We start from the raw sequence: 21,175 nt of genomic DNA, 5'->3' as shown, positions 1-21,175 counted from the left end.
TGACAGATACACTTTGCGATTCAAGGTGACCGCGCCTGGACAGGAGGCAAGGATTTGTTTGTCCATAAAGAGGAACAATAATGTGTACTCATGACAGGACTGTTCACACCACCTGTGTGTGTGTGTGTGTGTGTGTGTGTGTGTGTGTGTGTGTGTGTGTGTTGGGGGGGGGGGGTGGTTCACCACCAATCATGTCTCTCCTTACATTGGTGGGACATGTTCCGTACGACCTCCCCCTCCTCCCCTCTCCCTTAAAACGCCTGCAGCGTCCGAGAGACACATTGTGGTGTTTCAAAATTAACAAAAATAATCTTTTATGCTTTTTTTGTCATCAATGTTTTGATCAATGTTTGTTTCCAGTTAGAGTTTACCTTTTTGTTACACTGCTATACCTTTATTTTGCTGTATTGTTCCGTGCCTTCCTGTCTGCCCCTGTAGTTCTGTACACCTGCTTTGTTTATAACCTTCTGATTTGTCAGTGTTTCCACCTGTGTCCTCTTAGTTCCCCAGCCTATCCCACTGTTGATTGTCACCTGTGTCCTGTTATCCGTGTCTATATATAGGCCTATACTCCACTGTTTTGTCAGTTTTCTCTATGTTCTTTCCTGTGAAGTTATGGTATCTCCTAGTATTCCTTCTTTTTTCAGATTATACAATTATTTATTCAAATTATACATTTTCTCAAAATTAGATTTTTGTCAAGGACAAACAGAATAAGTGGTCAAAAATATTACCAGAAACCATAGGCAGAGAATGGGGAAGGAAGCTAATAGGATATTTGACCAAGTATTCTAAAACGGCTAGTCCAAATAGTTTGGCTGGTTTCTGTTATATGGTTTCTGCGATAATCCACACGTTCAATCACTTTATATATAATTTCCAGCTGATCCCTCAGCTCTGTAGCTGAACTGGAGAAGGGGAGCACCCCGTATGGGGCAAACAATCACAAACAGGTGCTGGTGCGGGTGGTATATGCGTGTCACCCCGGCACACATTCAGGCAATATTTTACAAGCTGAAAAACAGTAGCACAGATAGGCCATCTACAAGGTCACAAGTTCACAACCTGCCGCATAATGAGAAGGTGCTGTACTATGCAGGCGTCAGCCCCTTGGGCCTGTCTGTGGCCTATTGCCGCTACTCGACCAAAGTGTTCTACCTCTTCATGCACAACAGCATCGCTTTCCTGGGCCTCATTAGTCTGGACCGCTACCTGAAGATAGTCTGGCCATTCGGGGAATACGTTGTGCAGAAGGTCAGGGTGGGTCAGGCGCTGAGTGCCGCTGTGTGGCTGGTGTCTCTATCTCTAGCGATAGCAGGCGTCGTCCTGACTAACAAGCCACTTACGACCTAATCTATAAGGAACAGATTAGAGCGCAATGGAAAATATCCTAAAAAGGGTGCTGTCATATATTTTCCAATGGCATAGGCATAAAGGTATACAGCATTTCTGCACTCATAGAAGACAAATTGTTTTTTCCTATACCACCAAGCTGTTTTCATACAATACAGACACTTGTGTGTTTTATACATTGTAATTGTAAGCACTTTTTTGTGAAGAATCACGCTGAATATATTCTTCTTACAGCTTAATGTCTAATATCCTGTACACACTTATTTGGGTGTAACCTACTTATTCAGGTGGATGAACTGGATATGTATATTTATATTTATACTAGATATTTATATTTGGGTTAGGGTTAGGTTAGACTAAAAATGTGTGTTTTTAGTTCAATTTTTGTTTTAAAAACACCATTGACAATGAAGGGAAAGTTCACATCATCTTGTCCCTAACAAAAACATTAAATGCCATTAACAATAAAGATAATTTAATGTTGATTTTGTCACCGTTTATTTTACATCACCGCCCCTCATTTCACATGGGTGTGATTTTTTCTCCCCTATTCTTTTTTTGCTTGCACACAAAAAAACCCCACTGTTTTACACACTTTCTGCTGATGTATTGTGCCCAGGTGGTGTTCTGGTGCACACTGGCTCTGATGGTGGTCTGCTACTCGTTCATCAGCCGGACGGTGTACAAGTCCTACAAAGCCACCATGAGCAGCAGCTCCGAAGCGGCCTGTCGCAAAACCAACGCCAAGGTCTTTGTGGTAGTAGTGGTGTTCTTTGTCTGCTTCGCCCCCTTCCACTTTTTCCTCGTTCCCTACATACTGAACCGCCCAAACACTGCGAGCCGTGGCTGCAGAGAACAGATCACCATGCACATCGCCACCGTTTGGCTGGCGACCACGAACGCGTGTCTGGATCCACTCATCTACATATTCCTTTGCAAGAAGTTCAGGACACGACTGGTGGCCACACTGACATGCAAGGCCCTCCCACCATAATGGTCACTGGATCTCAACGCAGTTAATTGTCACAGCGTGTGACACAAAATGTTGTTGTATAGGGAATATATCGTCTCTGCCGGGGTAAGAAAACTGTTACTTTTCAGGATTCAAATAAATAAAAATAGTAGCAGATCTACAAGATCTACATACAAGCTCGAAATGTGCTGTTTTCAGCTTGCATATCTGGTACTTGCTGTAGCTGTAGCATGATCAAGTAGGGCGAAACGTTGAAATAGGGATAAGGTTTTTGGTTTGCCCAACAGCGACAATATATGTGAGGGTGACGGTGACTATTTGTATTTTCAGTACTGCTAAATATCTTTGACACATAAAATAGAGATGCAAACTTCAGTCAAATAATATTCTTATTAAAGTGATCAAAGGTGGCGTTGTCTGCCTGGTGCGTCGGAGGTGAGAAGCTACTGTAAGTCAAGTGATGTGTTTTTGTTCAAAGTTTAAACTAAAAGTTTTCCCGTTAAAGCTCTATGTTCTGATAATCATTGCCACTATAGGCCTATAGTATTTGTTCAGTAAGCAGAAAATACATTTTCAGGTAGGTGCCGACATTTCAGCCAATCAGGAGAGACAGTGGCGGAACAAGTCATTACTGGGCTGGGGGCGGGGGGCAGAGTGCATATAGCGCATGACCCATTATATCTTCATATACGGTAATAGGTCCTCACTAATAATCATGATAAAATGGCACACATCTGTGTCTCATAGGAGGGCTGTGGGCAGTTTTCGAAACCGTCCTCCAGTGACATCATTAGGCAGATTTTTTTTTAAACAACATTATTTTACAAAAAGGTTTAGATTTTCATTATCGTGAGAACGATGGCTTCCATTTTCGCATTGCAACTTTTCAGGACTAGAAAGCCTGCAGTTTCTATTAGCTTGTATTCCCCATCAATGATGTCATTGGAAGACGGTTTCTGAACTGCCCACAGCCCTTCTATGAGACACAGACCGAGTAGAAAAGAATTGTGCCATTTTTTCATGATTATTAGTGAGGACCTATTATATGAAGATAGGTTGAAAAGTGGTGAAGTGGTCCTTTAAGTGAACGTCAATTAATAACATCACATTATTGCAGGCAGTGACAGTACTGTAAGTAAGCCTTGCCGAGCCATGAGGCCCATAGGGTAGGAGCCTATCTCCTGTTTCTGTACCGGCAGGCAGCTTGATGCACATGTATACCCCCGGCCCCTATATGTCACAGGTTACCCCCAATCCAACCCTTGATGCTGTGTGCCAAGCAGGGAGGCCTTTGGTATGACCCGGCCGGGGATCGAACCCAGACCTCCCAGTCCCAGGGCGGACACTGACCACAAGTCCACTGAGCTGTTTACTGTACCCAAAGTAATGTTTTATTTTGGACAGCTGTTGTTGATGATTTTACCAGTGTGAGCCAGCATGAGACTTATACAATTAACTACTCACCTAATGTCACTGAGGTTCCATGTTGTTTAATGTACTTCCAAAGTGTGTGTAAACATTGTTTAAGTCACATATGCATGGTTTCCATATCGTGAATATGAACTTTGCTAAAAGCTTGTGTTTAATCCATGTGGGTTATTGTTTACTACTTGGTTAGACTAGCTTGCGTTACATCATAACTGTCATGGCAGCTTGGCTATGATGACCAAAACTGATTTCCTCTACAAAATAAGAGCCACTAGTAATGATTATAGTCAACACTAGTTTAATTTATAAGTCTACTTACAGGACGTAGATATATTTGTAGCACCCTGAGATAATGGTTTGAATGGGCCTGCTGCTGTGCCAAGAGGCCGGGCTTGCAAACTACACTCTATAAATATTATAGTCTATACAGCAATGAGAAACCTATAGCTATTTGTACTTTCTCAACATAATTGGAGGGTCAGACATCTTCACAAGGAATCATTTAGAATTAGATTGATCACACACAAGAGCTGGCTGGCAGCTCTTGGTGTCTTTGGCAGTGTCCTGCTATAGTCTCATTCTCCTGGCTCTCTCAAATAATGTGTTTATTTTAAATGGCAGATCTACAAGCTCACAATATCACATCAAGACACGTGTGAGCTTGTTAGATGTATATAGGGCTGAAGTGGTTGTGTTGTAATAATCAAATTCAAATATTTGTAGTGTAAATAAAGATAAAGAAATAAAGGAGGACCTCGAAAAATGGGAAAACAAATCATGCTGTTATATAGAACAAAGAATCTAAGATTATGATTATTAAGACATATGTCTTGGCAAAACTAGGTCTAGGAGATGCTCTATAGTCTCATCTGCATTACAATTTAGTATCGGGCATTTAATAGTTTTGACAAAGCAGCTCCATTTTACCACCGCCCTTACTGCTATAGTCTCCTCACAGAGACATCACACACATCACATCCCTCTTTTTTTCCGGTATGTTTTTACAACTCAATTTTTTATGATTATCATCAAGGTTCTTGTAGGGGAAAATGTCACCGTACAGGTCATCACATATTTTAGCATAAATGCATTTACTTGACATATCAGTCCAGTCAATATTTAGATGAGCAGAAATTGACACCAAGATCACATCACCATACATCACTTTAAAATAAGGCACTGAGCTTCTTGCCCGGCCCTTCTTTTTGGTCCAGCTCAGTGCCTCCCCGAATCCACATAGCCCTCCTTTTAAAGCCAGCTGCTACATTTTTACAAAACGAAGTTTTCAGTTTAAGTCCTAAGTCCACAGCCCCAAGGCCTCCATTATTTGTTCTCTAGTGGTTCCCCATATGGAATTTACTAGTGTTTTATTTATGTATTTCAGTGTCTGGTCCTTGGGAGGAAATATATAGTCGCCAAAAATAGCAGTTTTGCCAAGACATATGTCTTAATAATCATAATCTTTGTTCTATATAACAGCATGATTTGTTTTCCCATTTTTCGAGGTCCTCCTTTATTTCTTTATCTTTATTATCCCAGTTTCTTTCATAACTGCCATTATTACTAAACTTTACCCTGAGGATTTATATTTATATTTGGCTTTGCCTCACTCCTCCCGAACCAGACACCTTCTGTTTTATCATGGTTTAATCTGGAACCTGAGATCTCTTCATAAAGTGCCAAGTGCTCATGTACAATGTCTAATTCATTCTTGTTTTTAATTATGATGGTGATATCGTCAGCGTAAGCCAACGACTCTCTCTCCACCAATAGTTTTTATACCTGTGAGTCTTTTATCATTCTTGATCTTATGTAATAACGGATTAATAGCTAAAATATAAAGTGCACACCCCTCTTAATTTCAAATGTCTCTGTTAGAACACCATTTGCATTAACTTGAACTGTGGACTGGGCATGTACAACAATTTGAATAGATTAATAAAATCATGATGAAAGCCGTATACCTCCTACAAATACTCTCTGGATCAAATCAAAAGCCTTTTTTTGATCTAAGCTTATAATAAAGAAACCCTCATTTGTATACACACTTGTGATATCCCTTAAAATACCCAAGTTATCCCACATCAACCTTCCCTTAATAGCACATACTGTCTGTTATTTTTCAACAAGTTCTTCTAAGTCTGTATTTAATCAATTAACTATTATTTTTGCAAGTATTTTATAATCTACATTCATTAACGTAATACGTCTCCAATTATCTACTTTCCTCCTTTTCCTCACCATGAGCCCCTGACATGACACGAAAGTGAATGAATTGATAAGTCAGAGCCTCGTCTCTTTATGTGTGCTCTGAGGGCAGGCAGATATGTGTGGGAGTAGCCACATATATACAAGTGGGTGTAGCCAACACCATCCCCCCCCCCTCTCTCTCTCTCTCTCTCTCTCTCTCTCTCTCTCTCTCTCTCTCTCTCTCTCTCTCTCTCTCCTCTCTCTCTCTCTCTCTCTCTCTCTCTCTCTCTCTCTCTCTCTCTCTCTCTCTCTCTCACACACACACACACACACACACACACACCTGCCCTCAAAGTACTACTGTAAGTAGGGCAGGCTACAAGCAGCAAGTTAAGTAAATCATGAAGAAGTGAGAGGGCGTGTGTGTGGCTCAATTACGTGACTATCACTGTCATACTTGGCGTCGATGTTTACTTCATTTTCTTAACTACCTTGTACTGGAAATTAGCTTATGTGTGTGGAATGTGAACACAGACACTGAAAACTGACTGAGCAGGATTGACAGGGCAGCATGTTGCCTTGTGCCTCATAGCAGAAGGTGATGGGGATTTTTACAGTGGTATAGCCAGTGTTGAAGTGCTACTTTTAGAAGTGGGAGGACGACCCATTATATGGGGAGTAATTTGTCTCGAAAGTTTTTACAAATGTGTTTCCAAGATTTACAAATGTGTTTACAAGATTTGCAAATGTTTTTCTATGATTTGCAAATGTTTTTCCACGATTTACAAATGTATTTCGTATTTTTACAAAAAATATATAGATTTGTGTGTGCGTTTATCCTAAAATACCATTTGTAAATCCTCAATTCTGCGTGTGAATTGTAAATCTGCATTTGGCATTCCTTTTTCCTGTTGAATCATTTTGAGACAAACGTCACGCTTTTTTATGATAATTTTCACAAATGTATTGTCCTATCCACAAAAAAACGTGTAACTTGTAAGTTGGCATTTAAATACATTTTTACAAATATATGACAATTTGTAAAAAATAATTTATACTTGCAGGCGCATTTATCATAAAATATCATTTGTAAATCATCAACTTTGTGGATTTTCTCAATGCATTTGTGACTCCAGCCACTTGTGGATTTTCTCAAAGCATTTGTGACTCCAGCCACTTGTGGATTTTCTCAAAGCATTGGGACCCAAGTTCCCTCAGCCCTATGTTCCCTCAGCCCTAAGTTCCCTCAGGCCTATGTTCCCTCAGCCCCTATATGTTCCCTCAGCCCTATGTTCCCTCATTCCAAAACAGACAGGGGGGGTGGGGGGGGGGGGGGGGGGGGGGGGGGGGGGGGGGGGGGGGGGGGGGGGGGGGCTGTAAGGCATCGATTATACTATAATGCTACCCATACAGTAGTTCACCCTGCAGCAACAGAACACATTACAGATACCAAGTTACAGCAATGACACAACTGCATGGGGTCTAGTCTATCTACTTTGTTATAGCAAATGCTCCACAACAACACAGTGAAACAGTGAACAGTGAAACATTCCTTAAACAGTACTTAATTATCTGTTTTGAATCTCAGGTATGTTTCGATTGCATAGTTGTCTCATCAACCTAGAGTACACACCTTAATGAACTGACACCAACTATTCAAGCTACGTTGACAAACACAAAACTAGTTTAGCTTATAGAACATCCTATTTTGCGTGTCTTAACCCATTCTGACCGGGCACCCATTTTGGTGTTGGCATCATGTTATGCTTTAGCTATTGAAAAATAGCAGATCTACAAGCTCATATCGCGCCACCGAGTGGCGCGATACGAGCTTGTAGGTCTGCTATTTTTGAAAAATTCGAAGAACGACTGACATTTTTAGAATCTGATCTCAGGTCAGAATGGGTTAATCAGACCAGTGTGTGTCCCGTGGAAACCTCGTATGAATCTGATCTCAGGTCAGAATGGGTTAAGTACCAGGTCTTATTCCCTAACTTGAGTAAACGAAAGACCTGGAGGCGTGATCAATGCCATTTGGCTATTCTGAGTGGCCAAAGAGCATTGATCACGCCTCCAGGTCTTTAGTTTACTCAAGTTAGGGAATAAGACCTGGTACTTAAGACACGCAAAATACAGCCCCTGTCTCCTCATGTCCCCAAGTAACACTGTCCTCTGAAAAGGCCATTTGCACGGGGGCACAGTTGGTAGTGCTGTCGCCTCACAGCTAGAAGGTCCTGGGTTCGATTCCCGCTTGGGGCACTGTGGGTGCTGGCGGCGTGTTTCCTCCTCCGCGTCATCAGTGCTTTACTTTAGACTACTTTACTTTAAGTTTAGCATTACTTTACTTCATCTTTTAATGATATGCAGTAGCATTATTTTCAGTGTTACCTGCTGCAAAATGGACAACAATACATCTTGTCCTGCATCTTCCTCCTCCGCGTCATCAGTGCTTTACTTTAGACTACTTTACTTTAAGTTTAGCATTACTTTACTTCATCTTTTAATGTATGCAGTAGCATTATTTTCAGTGTTACCTGCTGCAAAATGGACAACAATACATCTTGTCCTGCACTTCAATAAAATGATTAGGCCTATTACCGTCATATTATTTACATTCCACCACAAACCTTATATTTTGGTTGCTAAACCCTTATAGTTAAAACAGTGGTTCATCAATGCATTTGGCCACAGACCCCCGGGCGGCCGGGCCCCACCTGAAAATATTTTGTGAAAGGGAGTGGGACCCCCGTTTCAAGATTTATAATAAAGTTAGTTTGAGGGGAAAAAATCCTCCAAATGGTCTAAATGTTTCTGAAAATAGCAGATCTGCAAGCTCACAACTTGTGGCATAGCAATAGTGAGCTTGTACATAGGGGGTTAAAGTGGTTGAACTGAAATCCTTTTGCTGTGGACTGGTTTCCAGATACTTATCATGATACTGACCGTGATGACATGATACTGACTGTGATATGACACTGACATGTCACTGACTGTGATACTGACGTCATAATATTATACTGACACTTATGACCTTATTGTAAAAGCCTGGCTCCTCTCACCAAATTTGTCCTATTATTTTTGCATTGTAGGAATTGCTTAGACATCAGGTCTTTGAAATTATGACAGGGTGTCACATTCTCTCCAGTAAGCACCCCTGGATGTGGACTACCTGGAATTTTGCATGTGCACAGGAAATAGTTTTCATTGATATTGTGTCAGCATGTTCCGGTGTCCCAGGAGGTTAGAGAGGCATTAACACAATTGTGCACTGCAGTTCAGACCATGAGAGAGTATCAACAACATCCTCCAACACCAGTCCAACTTGAAATACAGTGGGGAACTGGACGACCAAGGATCTCAATAATGAATGAGCATCCAACTCATCTACTGGAACTTGGACTGCCATAAATCCCATAGTCTGAAGACTTCAGACTATGGGATTTATGGTAAATCTTCCATTGGCTTAGAGGCAGCCTAGCAACGAGGCAGCCAATCACCTTTTTGAGACATTTTTACCTTATGCTGGTTTCACAAATGCTTTGAGAAAATCCACAAATGGCTGGAGTCACAAATGCATTGAGAAAATCCACAAATCATCAACTCTGACACACAGAGTTGATTATTTACAAATTATATTTTATGATAAATGTTTTTTTTACAAATTGTCATATATTTGTAAAAATGTATTTAAATGCCAACTTACAAGTTACACGTTTTTTTGTGGATAGGACAATACATTTGTGAAAATTATCATAAAAAAGCGTGACGTTTGTCTCAAAATGATTCAACAGGAAAAAGGAATGCCAAATGCAGTTTTACAATTCACACGCAGAATTGAGGATTTACAAATGGTATTTTAGGATAAACGCACACACAAATCTATATATTTTTTGTAAAAATACGAAATATTTTTTGTAAATCGTGGAAAAACATTTGCAAATCATAGAAAAACATTTGCAAATCTTGTAAACACATTTGTAAATCTTGGAAACACATTTGTAAATCATGGAACATTTGTAAAAACTTTCGAGACAAATACCATTAGACACGTCTGTGCACTCATGCACGTGCGCAACATGTACAGAGTCTACAGACACACTATAAAACATGCAGAAGTGTCGTATCGATTAAAAGTCAAAAAACATATATTTGCCAAATATGCTCTCTGGAAAGTTTTTAACCCATTTAGGCCTGAGCCCTGAGGCCAATTCTACAAATGCCTTCAAAATCCTAAACAGTTTTCTGAAATAAATACATGAATGAATGAATTCTATTTTTAGTTTTTTTTTGTAAATTAAGCCCTATTTGGCCATACTACAGCGCCGTACAAAACATAGACTAATTGCCAATAATTGTAATTATGTAGTTCTAGTGAAGAAAGGTATGTACTCACACACACACACACACACACACACACACACACACACACACACACACACACACACACACACACAGTTGGTAAAGGGGCTGAATGGGCTGATGAGGCACAACACAGAGAGACTTCCTGTAACACTGACTGACTGAGCAGGATTGACAGCATCAAAATGCCTAAATTGCAATTACGTATAGTTATACGATGCCAGACATCTCAGGATTGTGTGCACCCATGCCCACACTGCACACATGCATGTGCACACACACGCTCACATATGGGTGAGTCTGAAGAGGCTGTTACTTCCTTTTGGAGGTGGTTGAGTATATAAGACGGCTGCATGCTGTGTGAGAGTTTCAGGATGAATTAGGCCATCAGCAGAGCTTTGCTGCTTTTCCTCTTCTGTCTGTGAGGCATGGGACTGAGGCTGGGACTTTGAATGAAAACACAGGTAAGGATGATCAAGACACGTTTTTGGTGACCGTCCCTCAAAATGGCCTACTATGCCTATAGGTCACGTACCGGCTCTGGTTAAGAAAAATATGTTGCCGAAAAAGTGTTGTTGTGAGCTCAGAGATTAGAGCGAGGGGAAACATTATGCAGACTTGACTTAATTCTCCTAAATGGTAAATGGTGCATTTATATAGCACATTTATATAGGCACTTTAGAAAGATTGTGCATTACAATCACCCATTCACACTAGGGATGTTAACAATAAATCGTTAATCGATTAATCTCAGTTAACAATTAATTTATAATGGGGCTGTTTTCTGTGAATTAAATGCTGTCTGGGGTTCAGTGTCTTGTTCAAGGACACTTTGGACAGTAACCCTGGAGGTGCCTGGGATCGAAACGGGAACCTTCCAGTTCCCATGACGAGAGAGAGAGACTGGTGTCCAATTTACAATTTACAATTTAGGCATTTAGCAGACGCTCTTGATCCAGAGCGACTTACATTAAGCAAAAAACTAAAGCATGGCATACATCACATTTATAAAAAGTAGTTATCATGAATCATGTATAAACTAAGAACGTAACAGCAGAGTATCTATGTCAACTATACATACTATACTATATTATATTTTATACAATATACATGTGTACTATAAAGTGCTATGACTACATTAAATGCAATTCTAGTGCTGTCTACGTAACAAGCTATAAGTCTGTCTAAAATACTATCTAAGGGCCGATTCATACTCCAATTTTAGAGCCGAATAAAAGTCGGTTCGGCGCTGTAGAGCCTATACAATTTTGGGGGGGGGGGGGGGGGGGTACCGTCCTAAAGTCGGCTCTTCGGTGCTACTGAAAATTTCTGACGAGCCGAAATCATTTCGGCACTACAGCTCCGAAACAGCGGTAAAATAGGAGTATGAATCGGCCCTAAGTCTACATAAAGTGCTATCTAAGGGGGGCAACATTTGGTTGGGTATGAAACAGCCCCAAAGTGTTTGCTTTGTTCGTTGGCACACCAGTATGGGTAACCATATGAAGTCCTCAAGACGGAAATCCGTCCTGGGGACGGAAAACGTTAAGCCCTGTAAACTATACAACATATCTCGTAGCAAAATACGAGTGCACCATTCCTGATTAAGCCCGTCGATTTGACATAATTATGGCTCAAGTGCGTACCGCCAAAACTGTGGGAAAGTATAGTGTACAAAAATTTAGGGTTACTCTATAAAAAGTGGAAAAAAAATCACACCTGTGTGAAGTGAACGGTGCAACTCCGTGTGGGGTCCCAATGGGATCGCCGGTCGCCAGTGAGTCGCCCCGCATCCAAAATGGACGCATAGGCCTACACACTGTTTGTGTGTGTGTGTGTGTGTAAAGGCCAAACCACACTAAAGGGTCGGGTCGGGACAAAACGTTTTTTAAGGTCAACCACACCAATGCAACTCATTGAGTTGCAATGAGTGGTTTGGGCTTTAGGCTGCACAACAGTGACACTTGGTTGTGAAAACCAACCAAACGCTATTTCGTGCTCAGACAGACCCAGCCAGGGACACAGCCAGGGACAAACATAACTGTCTATAGGAGTGGTTGCATCACTCAAAAAAATAAAGTGTGACGATTACTATAGTCTGGGAAACCACACTAACTAAATGCAGGCAAACCGGTGTGACTGAGGAGCAGAGGGCAGGAATATACCGTAACCTGGCAGAGAACAAAAAGACAAGCTGGGTAAGGTTAAAGTAGGTGTGAACCTCCACTCTGACTGGCTGACTGGGAGTGAGCAGATGAGTGGGAGTGACGGCACTAGAATGACGAGAATTGACAATTAGTCAGGGCAGAAACACACAAGGCAACAATTTGTAGTTACATAGTCACAAAACTCAGATTGAATCTGAGTTTTTAGTGGAAGGAAATGTTTGACCTGGCAGAGCAAGGAACAAAACATACTCTCTCCCAAAGCCTTCGGCCGAAAATATTAATATTTACCATATATTTACAGGTTTTCTTTTCTCCTTCACATTAAAATCAATCTTTCCCCCAAACATTATTATGTAGATCTCTGACAATCAACTAGCAGGTGCTCTATAATTGCATCTTGATTACAATTTGCAAACGGGCATTTAACAGTTTTTACAAAACAACTCTCACCGCCCTTTACCGTTAGTCTCCTCACAGAGACCAGCCTCATGACATCCCTATTTTTTTCAGATATATTTTTACTACTAGTGTTCTGTAAACATACCTGTTTTCGTAGGGGGAAATACCATGTACTGAAATATTATTATATATAATAATATATTGGATAAAATATACCCGTGTTTAGTGATGGTGTAACCAAAAATATATTCAGTGTTCTAGGGTTAAATTAATCCCTCTGCTGACCTCTTTTTCATTCCATCATCTCTCTGAACTCCCATCCACTCTCAAGGTCCACCAAGGGTTGTATAGAGATGAACTCCACAGCGTCCAACAACACCAGCAGGTGCGGTCCAGCTTACGTTTTTACGGTTTTCCCCTGCCTGCACAGCATCGTGTTTCTAGTGGCCCTGGCACTGAACAGCCTGGCTGCATGGGTCTTCTTCAACATCCCCTCTAACTCCACATTTGTGGTCTATCTAAAGAACCTGGTGAGTGAAGGCAAAGGTAAAGCAGCAACTCTCAACCTGTGGATGGAGCCCACTGGGGGGGATAGTGCACGTGGGTCCCCAAATAAATAATTGGCAAATGACAACACATTACTATGTTATAGATAATATAACATTAATATCAACAGCTGAATGTAACAAGCAAATACCTTCATGTTATGTTATCTTTATAATATTTAGTTTGTTGTTCTTTTGTGTCGCTACCTGTACTGTATCTTACAGCACTTATCTTACTCTGAAACTGTATTTTAACTGCTATGCTGCCTCTGGGAAAAGAATATCTCCCTGCTGGGATCAATAAAGCTCTCCTTCGCCAACAGGTCGTGGCTGACATTCTCATGACTCTGACCATCCCCGTGAGGGTGCTGTACTATGCAGAGGTGAGACCCATGGACCTGTGTGTGGCCTTTTGCCGCTACTCAATCATACTGTTCTTCCTCTCCATGTACACCAGCATCACTTTCCTGGGCCTCATTAGTCTGGACCGCTACCTGAAGATAGTCTGGCCATTCGGGGAATACGCTGTGCAGAAGGTCAGGGTGGGTCAGGCGCTGAGTGCCGCCGTGTGGCTGGTGGTGTCATCTCTAGCGATAGCAAACATCGTCCTGACTAACAAGCCACCAACGCACCCCATTGTTCCAGGCGAACTGCAATGTTTATCCTTGATGAGCGAGTTTGGTCAGAAGTTGTATACGGGATCAATCTACTGTATGCAGGTAACACACACATGTAAACTTGGTGATATACTGTAGTACTGGGTGTAACATTAAAGTAGCGTTTTAACGTCACTCATCTCTAATATAGAGATGCACAGACCTTTCTTTTAAGCAATGACCCTGTCGGACCATGCTTGTCACGACCTAATCTCTCAAGGACATATTTGAGCGCAAAGGAAAAGAACCAAAAGAGGGTGCTATTGTTCCTGTCACGTCATGTTTTAACTAATTAGGACATGAAGGTATGCAATATTCTGTACTCATAGAAGACTAATTGTTTTTCCCCATAGGACCAACCTGTGTTCATATGTCACTCATTCTTGAGATGAGGGACAAAAGTGGAAAAAACATGTCCCACACATAAGAGCCTTATTTTATGTAAAAAATAAATTAATTCATAAAAATAAAAGCACTTGCAAAGTTAAGTGTAATACAGTTGTGTATTATTATGCCCTAAATTTCATTATAATTGTTTTCATATTCCATCTGAATTAGTTAAAAGCAGGCCCTGTACCCAAAAAGGCCTGTATTTAGCCTGTCCCCAGCAAGTGGCCACAATTTCAAACTGCCAAAAAAGTGTCTAATACTGTCACAATCACATAAATATACATACTAAATTAAAGTAGATTGTCAACAACATAGCAAATAATATACAGTTAATTTTCTATTAAATATCTCATATCAAATGTTCGTCCCACGTCTCCGTCAACTCCGTCAGGTTTTTTTAAAAGTCTTATTAATCAGAAAATATTGTCGACAGATTTAGCCTGAAGACTCCTTTTCCAAGTCCCATTTATATTTGTTGCAACAGTGGAGTACCTGGTCTGACAAGCATTCAATTGTTTGATATTTTAAACAAACAATGTTGATAACAATGTGGTCACAGCTTTTACATGTCAACTCCGTCTGCACATTTTTATGATCTTTGTTAAGAATTCCAAAATAATGTTTATTATTTTAGTTTAGGGGTTAGGTTTAGCTAACAAAATTAAGCAAAAACAAAATGGCTACATTGTACTAAAGAGGGTTAAGATGAAAACAAATGCCATTTTGTCAACTCCGTCAGACGTCAACTCCGTCAGATTTTGTGTCTGACGGAGTTGACGTGTATCTGACGGAGTTGACAAAAGTGTTCCTAAAACAATAAAATTATTGTTTTTGAATAATGGGCAGTATTCTAATTTGGCACACAGTTAGAGCATGCCTTAAGGAACATTTTTGGCTATGGGGCCATCACAGATTTGTCTCGTGGTGACCATGGCAGCCATATTACAAAAGAGCCGCCACCTGATGTTATTTTACAATAACTCAAGTTCTACACCACCTAGGATCTTGATTCTGGTGACTAAGACCTCATTTTCAAGGATGAGGGATACAGTGGTACAATTTAGACTTTCCCTGTGACCATGGCAGCCATTTTTCAAAATGGCCGCCACCTGCTGTTATTTTACAATAACTCAAGTTCTACACCACCTAGGATCTTGATTCTGGTGACTAATCATACATTTTCAAGGATGTGGGGTACATTGGTAATATTTAGATTTGTCCTGTGACCATAGCAGCCTTTTTTTTTTCAAAATGGCCGCCACCTGCTGTTATTTTACAATAACTCAAGTTTTAGACCACCTAGGATCTTGATTTTGGCGACTAATCATACATTTTAAAAGATGAGAAATACAGTGGTACTATTTAGATTTGTCCTGTGACCATGGCAGCCATTGTTTTTCAAAATGACCACCAACCTGCTGTTATTTTACCAATAACTCAAGTTTTAGACCACCAAAGATCTTGATTCTGGCGACTAATCATTACATTTTCAAGGATGAACTTTCTCTGGGAGAGGTAAGGGCTTATTTCAGGTGCAGGTTGAGTTTCTACTGACAGGACATAAAAAGGAGGTGGGCTTTCTGGCCTTTGACTTGCCCCTTTCAGGTACAGATGCACAGTTTGACTTCACTGGCCACTGCAGGGAACTGTGGGGGAGAAACTTTGGTCTCTTGACACCCCGATTAGGTTCAGGGTTTTTTTTTGTGGAGACTTGCCTTTCATGACATCTTTGCTGCAGCAGTTGATCTCCTTACTGCCAGTGGTGGCACACTCTGGGTCTCTGGGGCATTGTATCTTGGTGGCCTCCTGCCAGTGTTTCTCCATCCTTCTCCTGAGCTCTGTGTTCTGCGGCTCTGTTATAGTCAACTTACATTGTCTTGGCTGGAGATTGCTTTCCTGCAGGGTCCAGCCCAGTCTTGTGCAGATGGCTGCTGGCCCACCTGGAGGGCCCAACCTCACTTGTTCGGTTGGTGTGATTAGGTGGGGTGGTCTTCCCCAATCAGGATGAGGGGTTTGACCCTTTCAAACGGCAGTCTGGCCAAGGGTCTGTATTTAGTTGTGAGTTTAGATACAGGATACGATTGCTCACCCAGCCCCAGGTGACATGAGGTGAAGGCTCCTTTGATTTGGTAACATTGCTTTGGTTGACATGCTGGGGACACAGAGAAAGACACTGATGCCTTCAGTGTCTGCACATCCTGCCTGATGGTCCTGAAGCCAAATCTTCTGTCTTCAGTCTTTCGCTCACTGTTCACTGCTCACTGTTCACCTCACCGAATTTAGCCCAAGGAGTTTGACCCCTAGTTTGGCCATAGACCCCCTAGTTTGGCCATAGCCACTTGCCCAAATGTGCCGACATGTGCTGACCTCATCACATCTGTGATGATGGCTATGGCCGTTTTTAGCCAACGTAGTGTTTTTTGTGCAAAACTAATGCTTGGAATGGATCCAGAATCATGAAAAGTCCCTAGTTTGACATGCCACATGCTACTTAAAGCATAATGAAATTTAGAACATTTAGCCTTATATTGGTTGTTGATGGTACCCAACTTTCAGCAGCTGTCAAACATGCCCCTAGGGTGGTCAAATAGAAACCAATGTGGGATATGTTAGTAGACACCTTTACAAACATTGGTGAAGAAAATTCTTGGTAAGAAATGTATTCACAGATTTTATATTATTCTGATAATATTCCCTGAGTAAATTGGTAAAATAATAGCAGGTCCACCATTTTTGAAAATGTCTACCATCCATGGTCACAGGATAAATCTAAATAGTACAACTGTATTCCTCACCCTTGAAAATGTATGATTAGTCACCAGAATCAAGATCCTAGGTGGTGTAGAACTTGAGTTATTGGGAAATAACAGAAAGTTGGCGGCCATTTTGAAAAATGGCTGCCATGTTCACAGGGCAAATCTAAATAGTACCACTGTATTCCTCATCCTTGAAAATGTGGGATTAGTCACCAGAATCAAGATCCTAGGTGGTCTAGAACAGGGGTGTCCAAAGTGTGGCCCGCGGGCCAAATGCGGCCCTGGGATAAATGTCATGCGGCCCGCAGCTTCATACCTCAATTGTATTATGAACGGCCCTGCCCAACAGTACAGTATTTTTTATTTTTTATCCTGTGATATTGTAACCCATTTTTCACCCGTGTGTCAATTATTTAATGTGATCCTGGGCTCTACACACCCTCCACCAACCTAGTCCCTATATATGGGGGACATGGGGAGAGCAACGGACTTGAACTCATGCTTCCTTCATGCCTGAGTGTCCAAGTTGCTCCTTTACACCTGACAGGGGGGAGTTTCACTGGTTGGACGTAGTGCGTGGAAGGAACCAGTTCCTTTCCCCTCCATCAGGCGCCCCGGCTGACTAGGGGGAGGCGTTTTTTAACCTGGGCATTTCCCAGAATATAATTTTCAAGTGTTCCTTGTTCCTTCTTCCTTGTATTATTATTTTTACGTTGCTCCTCTGGTTACATTTGGTAATGTGACATATGGCTGAAAAAAGGTTGGACGTAGTGCGTGGAAGGAACCAGTTCCTTTCCCCTCCATCAGGCGCCCCGGCTGGCTAGGGGGAGGCGTTTTTTAACCTGGGCATTTCCCAGAATATAATTTTCAAGTGTTCCTTGTTCCTTCTTCCTTGTATTATTATTTTTACGTTGCTCCTCTGGTTACATTTGGTAATGTGACATATGGCTGAAAAAAGGCTGAGAGACACCTTTTGTTCATAGCACACACCCGATAAAAGACCATTGATTTGAAATATTGATGATGATATGATGAGTTCAATAGAATCATTTAAATGCGATGCACATGTATATGTGACTTTGTTATAGACTAGTCCGACGCTACATTATGTGACTTTGTTATAGACTAGTCCGACGCTACATTATGTGACTTTGTTATAGACTAGTCCGACGCTACATTTTGTGACTTTGTTATAGACTAGTCCGACGCTACATTATGTGACTTTGTTATAGACTAGTCCGACGCTACATTATGTGACTTTGTTATAGACTAGTCCGACGCTACATTTTGTGACTTTGTTATAGACTAGTCCGACGCTACATTATGTGACTTTGTTATAGACTAGTCCGACGCTACATTTTGTGACTTTGTTATAGACTAGTCCGACGTTACATTATGTGACTTTGTTATAGACTAGTCCGACGCTACATTATGTGACTTTGTTATAGACTAGTCCGACGCTACATTATGTGACTTTGTTATAGACTAGTCCGACGTTACATTATGTGACTTTGTTATAGACTAGTCCGACGCTACATTATGTGACTTTGTTATAGACTAGTCCGACGCTACATTATGTCAGGAGATATAGTTGGTTGGCCCTTGGGTGTTTTAATATTTTCTAATATGGCGCCCTTTGAAAATAGTTTGGACACCCCTGGTCTAGAACCTAAATCAGTTAAACTTGTCAACTCCGTCAGATGTTCGTCAACTCCGTCAGACGTTCGTCCCGTGATGTTTTTGTTAATTTCCAAAGAAATAGAAAATTCGCTGTCAAATCTTTTGTGCTTATGTATTGAAACACCAACTGAAATGATACGTAATGATGATTTTTTTTTTTTTTTACATGGTTTTCATGTTATAATATTGAAAATAAAGGTTGAAATGACGGTTTTGAGAAATTGGATGTTTCATAATAGTGTGATATTGGAACAAAATAATATTAAAAGATTTGTATTACTTAACTTGATTACTGAAAGCCATTATAAGATAACTGAGGACTTTATATTATTGTTGAAATGATAAAATTCAATTAAAAGGGATTTTAGTGTGTCTGACGGAGTTGACATGAATCAGGTATTAAGTGCATAAATGTCCCATTTTAGAAAGAAATGTTATGCGAAAAACCTGTTCCTTCTCAAGATTGGTAGTTGAGACCTGTGTCTACAAATACATCTATTTGATTTGAATGTATCTTAAAAAAAAAAAATCCAGTTTGAAAAAAGTTTTGTCCCTTATCTCAAGAATGGGTGATATATGACACTTGTATGTTCATATTGTACTTACATAGATAGTTTTTGTTGCGAAGAATCGCTGAATATATTCATTAATATCATGTACACATCATACATACTTACGTACACACGTACATACTTAATTGGGTGGATAATGGATATGTGTAAATATGTAGCTACCTTTTTAGTTTTTTCATTCTCTTCCCCCTTGCTCCCCTATTCTTTTTTTCATTCTCTTTCTGGAGACGTGATGCACATGAGCTTGCACACAAACTAATTTTGCCCACTGTATGTGCTGATGTATTGTGTCCAGGTGGTGTTCTGGTGCACACTGGTTCTGATGGTGGTCTGCTACTCGTTCATCAGCCGGACGGTGTACAAGTCCTACAAAGCCTCCAGGAGCAGCAGCTCCGAAGCGGCCTGTCGCAAAACCAAAGCCACGGTCTTTGTGGTAGTAGTGGTGTTCTTTGTCTGCTTCGCCCCCTTCCACTTTTTCCTCGTTCCCCACATACTGACCCAAACCACAGACACCACAAGTCACGGTTGCGACGAAAAGATCACCATGTACTACAATGCACAGCACAGCACCATTTGGCTGTCCACCACGAACGTGTGTCTTGATCCACTCATCTACATATTACTTTGCAAGAAGTTCAGGACACGACTGGTGGCCACACTGACATGCAAGGCCCTCCCACCATAATGGTCATGATGGATCTCCAAGACAGGCCTCATACACACGTATCAAACATAGTGTATGAGGCCTCATGCCTTTATACACATGTATCAAATGCCTGTTCTGTGTTCTGTCTGTGTTTAATACGCCTCGATGCACTTCCAATTGGTTTGACCGAACATTTTTGTTTGATGGGCAGAACACAGCCATCAAACACAAATGTTTGGTCAAACCATGTGACTCCCATGGAATTGCATTGTGGCGGCCATCAAACACAGACAAAACACAGAACATGCGTGCTGTATGGGGCCTCACAGTGGGTAACACAAAATGTTGTTGGTCTCTGTCTGGGCTGGGAAACTCATATTTACAGTTACTTTTCAGGATTCAAATAACCAGTAAGACGCCTTACCTCGCCATATATGGAGCGTGTCTTGACTCTTGAGTGGACAGGGTGTGATAAGCACAGATCGACATTATGGAATGTCTAGCCTGGGTAAACCTACTCCCCCTGCTGGAGGCTAGCAAAGTGTGGCTGTGTGGCTTCATGTCTAATGACTGCCTCAAACAGGATGAGGATTACAATGTATGCATTTAACCGACTTAATCCAGAACAAAGCAAGAATAAAAACATGGTACATACAAATAGTGAGATTTCCTCTTCTCTTGGCTTCTGTGTACTTGTGATTGTGTATAAATGTGAGTATGTATTGTGCACGGTTTCAATATGTGATCTATCGTACCAGTATTTACATGTCAGCGGTGCCAGTTAATGTATGTGTGTGTAATACATACAGTTTATGGAAATGTGATCTATTTGGGTTTCAGTGTTAAAGTGACTTGATTTACTTGGAGTTGTAGTGTTATTTGGCACACCGTTGTATTTTATTTATTACATATTTGTAGCGATGCAGAACATTCAAGCTTTGTCACGCAAACATGCCTGGTCTATTATCTCCCTAAAATATAACTAGGGTAGGGACTACCCGGACTAGGGATATATGATAACAAATAAACATTTAGGATACATCTATATTTCAATTTCTTG

At 40.9% G+C, this 21,175-nt stretch overlaps 2 protein-coding genes across 2 annotated transcripts in view; one reads left to right on the top strand and one right to left on the bottom strand.

Annotated features, from left to right (window-relative positions):
* The window catches only part of LOC308324082 (histone H1-like), a gene marked incomplete at both ends in the record, with an annotated part of 48,649 nt that overhangs the window by 9,430 nt on the left and 18,044 nt on the right, over window positions 1–21,175 (bottom strand). The gene's annotated exons all lie outside the window — the stretch shown is intronic.
* Window positions 13,224–20,154, top strand: LOC308324372 (P2Y purinoceptor 13-like; the record flags this gene model as incomplete). Its single annotated transcript, XM_080776416.1, has 3 exons — window positions 13,224–13,400; window positions 13,739–14,134; window positions 19,765–20,154. The coding sequence occupies 3 exons, from the start codon at window positions 13,224–13,226 to the stop codon at window positions 20,152–20,154; spliced, it is 963 nt and encodes a 320-aa protein (XP_080632542.1).

The sequence above is a fragment of the Protomyctophum bolini genome, assembly GCF_963924005.1.
Source record: "Protomyctophum bolini genome assembly, chromosome: 11".
Classification (NCBI taxonomy): Eukaryota; Metazoa; Chordata; class Actinopteri; order Myctophiformes; family Myctophidae; genus Protomyctophum; species Protomyctophum bolini.
This window is presented reverse-complemented; position numbering and strand designations above follow the sequence as displayed.